Source organism: Engystomops pustulosus, chromosome 3 (assembly GCF_040894005.1).
Source record: "Engystomops pustulosus chromosome 3, aEngPut4.maternal, whole genome shotgun sequence".
NCBI lineage: Eukaryota > Metazoa > Chordata > Amphibia > Anura > Leptodactylidae > Engystomops > Engystomops pustulosus.
This window is the reverse complement of record NC_092413.1, coordinates 215499601-215509418: the sequence shown is the minus strand read 5'-3', so window position 1 is coordinate 215509418 and position 9818 is coordinate 215499601. Positions and strand designations below refer to the sequence as shown.

General features: G+C 48.2%; 1 protein-coding gene across 1 annotated transcript in view; it reads right to left on the bottom strand.

The window, feature by feature from the left end:
• Positions 1-351: 351 nt before the first annotated feature.
• The window catches only part of LOC140120724 (cytochrome P450 2B19-like), a 20875-nt gene continuing 11408 nt past the window's right edge, over positions 352-9818 (bottom strand). The window contains exons 6-9 of the mRNA XM_072139682.1: positions 2978-3119; positions 1985-2169; positions 806-947; positions 352-533 (exon numbers count right to left, since the gene is read on the bottom strand). Of these exons, the coding sequence (XP_071995783.1) occupies positions 352-533; positions 806-947; positions 1985-2169; positions 2978-3119 (651 nt within the window). The remainder of the gene's footprint in view (positions 534-805; positions 948-1984; positions 2170-2977; positions 3120-9818) is intronic.

Here is a 9818-nt window from a genome sequence, read left to right as displayed (position 1 = left end):
AACGGTACGGTGCCGTAGGGTGCCGTGTGCCCATTGCTGTCTATGGGGGACGTATATCGGCCGTATATATGTCGCCCGTATATACGTCCCCCATACGTTAGTGTGAATGTAGCCAAAGTCACAAACTTGGTGGAAATCCATACCGGCTCTTGCCAGGCTTAGAAATAACACTTTTTGCAACTTTTGGGAGACTTTTTAGAGACTTTTGTTCAAAAGTTGCAGAGCCACTAAAGACCTTAAGTGAGATGTTTTAAAAAGGAAAAACTTCTAAGAAACATCTGATCAGAAGAAATTTAGGGAAAGAAAGACAAGAGCACAAAGCCGAGACCACAGATACATGTGCCCCATAGTCTATCTGCGAGGCACGGCACAGATTTCATAAGACTTGGGACAATTTGTGGCGCCCACCAGTTGTGGGGTCAGGTCCAGTTCAGCTCCTGGGGGTGGGCGGAATGTGAAGTTTTGCAGCAGTGATGTAAAGAAGAGAAATATCTCCATTTTGGCCAAGGACCCTCCAGGACAATTTCTTTTACCTGAAAAATAATACCAAAAAATATATACAAATAAATACACAACACAAAATAGAACACACCCAGCTCAACCAAGGGAAGTGACTATGAAAGGTAGATGTCAATCAACGCTCCCATCCAAGCAGCCCTGGGTGTGGTCAAAACTGGCAATGGCTATGGCACCATGAAGACTGTTTATTTTAGCTCGGTTTTTGGAAGAAAACTTGGACAGTCCCTTGAAGGACCAATCATAAATTGGCCTTGAAAAATAAAAGCCAATGTATTACTAATGTTACCTATGGAGAACGGTATGAAGGCCTCGTTCTTCTTGAAGTTTCCATCTGAGTCAAGAAAGTGTTCTGGATAGAATTCTTCTGGTTTCTTGAAATAATCTTTATCTCTAAGAGCTGAATGTGTCACTGGGATAATGGAGGTGCCCTAGAAGAAAGGAATGCTGAAAAACTATGTCTCAATATCTCAAATATCTTAATATCTCAAATATCTTAATATCTCAAATATCTCAAACACTCACCAGAATGAACCCTTATATAGTATAGATAAATTTTGATCAGCACCGCTCTGTATAAATTTGGTAAAATCATGCAAGAATATAAATACAATATAAATATTTGAAAATAAAACTCCATTGAGTGATCCAGATTGGTTGCATGAAATGGCTGCAAATGGAGGGTCATGTGATCTCTATGGGGGTCATTTATTTAGGTCCCGAATCACGTTTTTACGTCCGGTTACCCGAACTTTACCGCTTTGCGCCGATTTTCCCTGAATTGCCCTGGGATTTTGGCCCCCAATCCATTGGGGTGAGGGGGTTGTATGTAATTAATCCATAGGGTATCAGGGGCTTATATAAAATAACCATGAGGGGGCTATAAATAAAATAACCATGAGGGGGCTGTATATAAAATAACCATGGGGGGCTGTATATAAAATAACCATGAGGGGCTGTATATAAACTAACCATGAGGGAGTTATATATAAAATAACCATGGGGGGCTGTATATAAAATAACCATGAGGGGCTGTATATAAACTAACCATGAGGGGGCTGTTGGGGATGATAAACTAGGAAATATTTTAGGGAACTTGTTTAGATATAGAAATTTTAATGCCGTCAAGTGATTTGACTGCAAAGGGGCCCACTGAGGCTCTGTCGCCCAGGGGCCTACTGAAACCTGGAGCCGACCCTGAAGAATACTATCATTAGGTGCTGGCAGGGAAATAGCTCATGGACAGATAGAGATCACATGACCCTCCATCTATGGCCATTTTATGATCAGGAATGTGACAGGAGGCTTCACTTTACATACATAGAAAGGGGAGCAGAACTTTCCCTAGATGTAAATTGGTCAATTACCTAATATCCTGCCCCTCCACACTTACACATATGTTATAAAAAAAACATGAGGCAAACCCCTTTAAATTATTGAATGTCCCTCCAGCAGAAAACTGAGATACCTTTGGAATGAAATAGCCTTGAAACGTAATATCTTGAGACGCGGAATGTGGAAGACCAACCGGTGCGACGTCCCCAAACCTCAGGATCTCATGGATGACGGCGTATGTATATGGCATGTGTTTCCTGTGCTCCATCTGAGGATGTGCCGATCCGATGACACGTTCCATCTCACTCTGCACTTTTTCTGTCAGGATAGAGATAAATTTGTTCTAATTGCAACTAAATTTGGAAAGTATAGCACGGGACCAAACTTTACAGCTCGGATCTGCTCATCACAACCTGCAACCATTAAGAATGAAAGTGACTCTATGGTTGGAAATCCAGGCACATCTTTGCACTCTTTCCTATCTATCATCTCAGAGAAGTCAAACTGAAGATGCACTTGCTGCCATACGCCGTGTCCAGACTGTGTAAGGATGGGATCACCTTGGGATTTTATACTCCAGAGTACAGTGGCTGGTTTGCCAAAAGAGGAATGGGGGGTCACACACTCCTATGAGGGTATGATGGTGGGCTACCCATACACAGGGAGGTAGCAGTCATGGAAACTGGATGTGTAGGGATTGATAATGTTCTGGGCCTTTTCATCCTATGGTAAATAGTCTTCTACATCTACGTTACCCAAACATTTCCATTTTGCGCTGATTTTCCCTGAATTGCCCCGGGATTTCGGTGCACGCGATCGGATTGTGGCGCATCGGCGCCGGCATGCACGCAATAGAAATGGGGGGGGGTGTGGCCGTAAGAAAACCCGACCTTTCGGAAAAAACGCCGTATTTAAAAAAAAAAGTGTCGCTTGACACTCGCTTACCTGCACCCAGGGTAGGACGGTGAACTTCATTGAACTCCGACGGAATTCAGCGCAGCAGCGACACCTAGTGGACATCGGGCGCACTACCTTAGTGAATCGCCGGAAGACCCGAATCCTCCACTGAGAACGCGCCGCTGGATTGCGAATGGACCGGGTAAGTAAATCTGCCCCACTGTATCACCTTGAATGTCTGGATATTTCATCATCAGCAGAATAGCCCATCGCAATGTGGCTGCCGTGGACTCCATTCCAGCCGCAAACAAATCCGAAACCAGAGAAATTAAATTCTCATTGTGGTAATACTGGCTGGATTCTGGTTTTCCCTAGAGAAAAAAATATAAGAAATATATAGTAGATCACTTTGTGTAGGATTTTTCCAGACAATGCTTATTTCTATAGTATATACTAAGTTAATGCATGATTACTAACGCAAATAAACATCTGAGCCAAAATATTATCCTGTTGGAGATTATGTAGCAAGAAAAAAAATATGGTGGAAAGTTGTTCCAGATTAAATCAAATCAAAAGACAAGGGGGCTCTGTCTCCATCTGAAGAAAACAAGGTGTAGGCAACAGGACTTTTTTACTATGAAAAGTGTCAATCTGTGGAATAGCCTGCTTCAGGCGCTGGTCACAGCAGGGACAGCAGAGAACTTCAAGAAGGGTCTAGATTAGAGATGAGCGAACACTAAAATGCTCGGGTACTCGTTATTCGAGACGAACTTTTCCCGATGCTCGAGTGCTCGTCTCGAATAACGAACCCCATTGAAGTCAATGGGAGACTCGAGCATTTTTCAAGGGGACCAAGGCTCTGCACAGGGAAGCTTGGCCAAACACCTGGGAACCTCAGAAAAGGATGGAAACACCACGGAAATGGACAGGAAACAGCAGGGGCAGCATGCATGGATGCCTCTGAGGCTGCATAATCGCACCATTATGCCAAAATTATGGGCAACAGCATGGCCATGACAGAGTGACAGAATGAAGCTAGATAGCATCTAAAACATCCAATAATTGACCCTGACACTATAGGGGACGGCATGCAGAGGCAGCGGCAGCAGGCTAGAGAGTGTCATGGCGACATACCCTAAATGGACTCAGGCTTCAAACCAATGGGTGGCAGAGAGGAACCAAAGGAGGTGAGCAAGAAGCGCTCAAATAATATCGGTACATGATAAAAGTTTGCCAGTATATTTTGTGGATTACACAGCAGGGTGGCGACAAAGTTAACATGGAAGCCATGAAAACAACCCAAAATTCTGCCTGACACAGCTCGTTTGATAAGGGGACCATGTATGGAGGCAGTGAACTAGTAGTAGATTAAAGGTGCTGCAGTTAAAACTATGTTAGTTGGATCTTGGCATGGAGCTGGCGCTCCGCTGCCAGGCGAGCTTTCGCCAATCCAAGCCCCTGTCTATAGGCTACTCCCCAAACAGCACTTCTAAGAACCTTTTGTATAAGATCAAGTGTAGTAGCGTTCTTATAAGTTTAGGATATGCCGGGTGAGGGGAATGTAAACAGATGCGCAAGAAGCGCTGAAATAATATCCCTAAATGGTAAAAGTTTGCCAGTATATTTTGTGGATAACACAGCAGGGTGGCGACAAAGTTAACAACTTTGATGTGGAATCCATGAAAACAACCCAAATTTCTGCCTGACACACCTCGTTTGATAAAGGGACGATGTATGGAGGCAGCTATATGGACGGCTTTTGGAGGTAGCAATGGAGACAACGTGTGGAGGCTGCTATGGAGACAATTTAATTTGGATAGTGCCTGTATGTGGCAGTCCCAAACATTTTTCAAACCAGAGGAGCAGGTAGGTGGCCCTCCAGTAAAATGGGATAGATTGAGTGCCTGTATGTGGCAGTCCCAAAAATGTTTCAAACCAGAGGAGCAGGTAGGTGGCCCTCCAGTGAAATGGAATAGATTGAGTGCCTGTATGTGGCAGTCCCAAAAATTGTTCAAACCAGAGGAGCAGGTAGGTGGCCCTGCAGTAAAATGGAATAGATTGAGTGCCTGTATGTGGCAGTCCCAAAAATTGTTCAAACCAGAGGAGCAGGTAGGTGGCCCTGCAGTAAAATGGAATAGATTGAGTGCCTGTATGTGGCAGTCCCAAAAATGTTTCAAACCAGAGGAGCAGGTAGGTGGCCCTCCAGTAAAATGGAATAGATTGAGTGCCTGTATGTGGCAGTCCCAAAAATTGTTCAAACCAGAGGAGCAGGTAGGTGGCCCTGCAGTAAAATGGAATAGATTGAGTGCCTGTATGTGGCAGTCCCAAAAATTTTTTAAAACAGAGGACCGGGTAGGTGGCCCTCCAGAAAAATGGAATAGATTGAGTGCCTGTATGTGGCACTCACAAAAATTGTTTCAAACAGAGGACCGGGTAGGTGGCCCTCCAGAAAAATTAAATGCATGAAGTACTATAGCAAGAGCCAGTGGGCCCTGTCAAAAAATAGCCATTTTCCTCTGCTTTACTGTACAAAGAGGAGGAGAAGGAGGAAAATGAGGAGGAGGAGGAGGAGTGGATCAATTATTCAGGTTGAGCTTCCTTCACCTGGTGGAGATTGGAAATTCTGAGAAATCCAGCCTTTATTCATTTTAATAAGCGTCAGCCTGTCAGCGCTGTCAGTCGACAGGCGTGTACGCTTATCGGTGATGATGCCACCAGCTGCACTGAAAACCCGCTCGGACAAGACGCTAGCGGCAGGGCAGGCAAGAACCTCCAAGGCGTACAGCGCCAGTTCGTGCCACATGTCCAGCTTTGAAACCCAGTAGTTGTAGGGAGCTGTGTGATCATTTAGGACGATGGTATGGTCAGCTACGTACTCCCTCACCATCTTTCTGTAAAGATCAGCCCTACTCTGCCGAGACTGGGGACAGGTGACAGTGTCTTGCTGGGGTGACATAAAGCTGGCAAAAGCCTTGTAAAGCGTACCCTTGCCAGTGCTGGACAAGCTGCCTGCTCGCCTACTCTCCCTCGCTACTTGTCCCGCAGAACTACGCACTCTGCCGCTAGCGCTGTCAGAAGGGAAATACTGTTTCAGCTTGTGCACCAGGGCCTGCTGGTATTCATGCATTCTCACACTCCTTTCCTCTCCAGGGATGAGAGTGGGAAGATTTTGCTTGTACCGTGGGTCCAGGAGAGTGAACACCCAGTAATCGGTGCTGGAATAAATTCTTTGAACGCGAGGGTCACGGGATAGGCAGCCTAGCATGAAATCTGCCATATGCGCCAGAGTACCAACGCGTAAGAATTCACTCCCCTCACTGGCCTGACTGTCCATTTCCTCCTCCTCCAACTCCTCCAACTCCTCTTCTTCTGCCCATACACGCTGAACAGTGAAGGACTCAACAATGGTCCCCTCTTGTGTCTCGCCAACATTCTCCTCCTCTTCCTCCTCATCCTCCTCCACCTCCACCTCCTCCGATATGCGCTGAGAAACAGACCTCAGGGTGCTTTGGCTATCAACAAGGGAATATTCTTCCCCCGTCTCTTGTGACGAGCGCAAAGCTTCCGACTTCATGCTGACCAGAGAGTTTTTCAACAGGCCAAGCAGCGGGATGGTGAGGCTGATGATGGCGGCATCGCCACTGACCATCTGTGTTGACTCCTCAAAGTTACTCAGCACCTGACAGATATCAGACATCCACGTCCACTCCTCATTGTAGACTTGAGGAAGCTGACTGACCTGACTACCAGTTCTGGTGGAAGTTGACATCTGGCAGTCTACAATCGCTCTGCGCTGCTGGTAAACTCTGGATAACATGGTCAGTGTTGAATTCCACCTCGTGGGCACGTCGCACAACAGTCGGTGAGCGGGCAGTTGGAGGCGGCGCTGCGCTGCCCTGAGAGTGGCAGCATCTGGGCTGGACTTCCTGAAATGCGCACAGATGCGGCGCACCTTCGTGAGCAAATCAGACAGATTGGGGTATGTCTTGAGGAAACGCTGCACTATCAGATTTAACACATGGGCCAGGCATGGCACATGTGTCAGTCTGCCGAGTTGCAGAGCCGCCACCAGGTTACGGCCGTTGTCACACACAACCATTCCCGGCTTGAGGTTCAGCGGTGCCAGCCACAGATCAGTCTGCGCCGTGATGCCCTGTAATAGCTCTTGGGCGGTGTGCCTTTTGTCGCCTAGGCTCAGCAGTTTGAGCACCGCCTGCTGTCGCTTAGCGACGGCACTGCTGCTGTGCCTAGAGCTACCGACTGATGGCGCCGTGCCCACGGATGGTAGTTCGGAGGAGGAGGTGGAGGAGGGGTGGGAGGAGGAGGAGGCATAGTAGGCCTGAAACACCTGGACCGAGGTAGGCCCCGCAATCCTCGGCGTCGGCAGTATATGAGCAGCCCCAGGGTCAGACTCGGTCCCAGCCTCCACCAAGTTAACCCAATGTGCCGTCAGCGATATATAGTGGCCCTGCCCGGCAGCACTCGTCCACGTGTCCGTGGTCAGGTGGACCTTGTCAGAAACGGCGTTGGTCAGGGCACGGATGATGTTGTCTGACACGTGCTGGTGCAGGGCTGGGACGGCACATCGGGAAAAGTAGTGGCGGCTGGGGACCGAATACCGAGGGGCGGCCGCCGCCATGAGGTTGCGAAAGGCCTCGGTCTCTACTAGCCTATAGGGCAGCATCTCCAGGCTAAGCAATCTGGAGATGTGCACATTAAGGGCTTGGGCGTGCGGGTGGGTTGCACTATATTTGCGTTTCCGCTCCAGCGTCTGGGGTATGGAGAGCTGAACGCTGGTGGATGCTGTGGAGGATCGTGGAGGCGACGATGGGGTTTTTGTGCCAGGGTCCTGGGCAGGGGGCTGACTATCAGCTGACACAGGGGAAGGAGCAGTGGTGTGCACGGCCGGAGGTGAACGGGCTTGTTGCCACTGAGTGGGGTGCTTAGCATTCATATGCCTGCGCATACTGGTGGTAGTTAAGCTAGTAGTGGTGGAACCCCTGCTGAGCCTGGTTTGGCAAATGTTGCACACCACAGTCCGTCGGTCATCCGGTGTTTCCTTAAAGAACCTCCACACTTCTGAAGATCTAGCCCTCGCCGCAAGAGCCCTCACCACGGGAGCTTCACTAGTTGACAGTGGCGCTGATGCACCAGCTCTGGCCCTGCCTCTCCGTCTGGCCCCACCACTGCCTCTTCCAACCTGTTCAGGTCGAGGACTCTCCTCCGTCTCAGAAGCACTGTGTTCACCCGGCCTCTCAACCCAGCTTGGGTCTGTCACCTCATCATCCTCCGATCCCTCAGTCTGCTCCCCCCTCGGACTTCCTGCCCTGACAACAACTTCCCCACTGTCTGACAACCGTGTCTCCTCATCGTCGGACACCTCTTTACACACTTCCACTACGTCAAGAAGGTCATCATCACCCACAGACTGTGACTGGTGGAAAACCTGGGCATCGGAAAATTGCTCAGCAGCAACCGGACAAGTGGTTTGTGACTGTGGGAAGGGTCCAGAAAACAGTTCCTCAGAGTATGCCGGTTCAAATGCCAAATTTTCCTGGGAGGGGGCAGACTGGGGGGGAGGAGGCTGAGGTGCAGGAGCTGGAGGAGTGGGGATTTCGGTGACATGGGTGGACTGCGTGGAAGACTGACTGGTGGTGGACAAATTGCTCGAAGCATTGTCAGCAATCCACGACATCACCTGTTCGCACTGTTCTGGCCTCAACAGTGCTCTACCACGAGTCCCAGTAACTTCAGACATGAACCTAGGGAGTGTAGCTCTGCGGCGTTCCCCTGCTCCCTCATCAGCAGGTGGTGTCTCACCCCGCCCAGGACCACGGCCTCTGACCCCTGCAGTAGTTGGACGCCCACGTCCCCGCCCTCGTCCTCTACCCCTAGCCCTCGGGTTAAACATTTTTAAAATGAGAGTTATAACTTTTTTTTTTTTTTTACTTCTTTTTGTTTTTTTTGGTGTTTTTTTGTGTTTTTTTTTTTTTTTTGTGTTTTTTGTTTTTTTTTGAGTTTTTAAAACCAAACAATCCTATCCTATTGCTATGGCTATTTTCTAGCCAAGTATCAAAGGAAGCACACTACTATGCCAGATGAGATGACACTGAGTTATTGCCTAATAGAAATCCAACCCCTACTGAATTTTGCCACTTCGGCCTTTGCTATGGATATGTGCGCCACTAAGCGCAGAACACAGCGGTCGCAAGTCTCACTACAAATTGCTCAGAATTGGCAAGTACATGCACTGCAGAAACTACAGCCACCAGCAGATCAACCAGAAATCAAATATATAGAACGCTACTGTAGGCTTCAAGAAGCTGTTTGTATTCTCCTATGGCTATTTTCTAGCCAAGTATCAAAGGAAGCACACTACTATGCCAGATGAGATGACACTGAGTTATTGCCTAATAGAAATCCAACCCCTACTGAATTTTGCCACTTTGGCCTTTGCTATGGATATGTGTGCCACTAAGAGCTAAACACAACGGTAGCAAGTCCCCCTGCTAATTCCTCACAAAATGGTAAAAGATGCAAATTAAAATAAAAAAATTATAACGTTATTGTAGCCCTAAGAAGGGCTGTTGGGTTCTTTGAGAATCACTCCTGCCTAACAGTAAGCTAATAGAACACCCTAACGCTTTCCCTGAGCAGCAGCAGCTCTCTCCCTAGCGGCATCCAGACACAGAATGATCCGAGCAGCGCGGGCAGCGGCTAGTCTATCCCAGGGTCACCTGATCTGGCCAGCCAACCACTGCTATCGACGTGTAAGGGTACCACGTCATGCTGGGTGGAGTGCAGAGTCTCCTGGCTTGTGATTGGCTCTGTTTCTGGCCGCCAAAAAGCAAAACGGCGGGAGCTGCCATTTTCTCGAGCGGGCGAAGTATTCGTCCGAGTAACGAGCAGTTTCGAGTACGCTAATGCTCGAACGAGCATCAAGCTCGGACGAGCATGTTCGCTCATCTCTAGTCTAGATGCCTCGTTACACCTAAATAACATTGATGGTTCTGTTATATAGAATTGTTTCCCCTAAATCCCTTCCTCATCCAATCCCTTCCCTTCCTTGG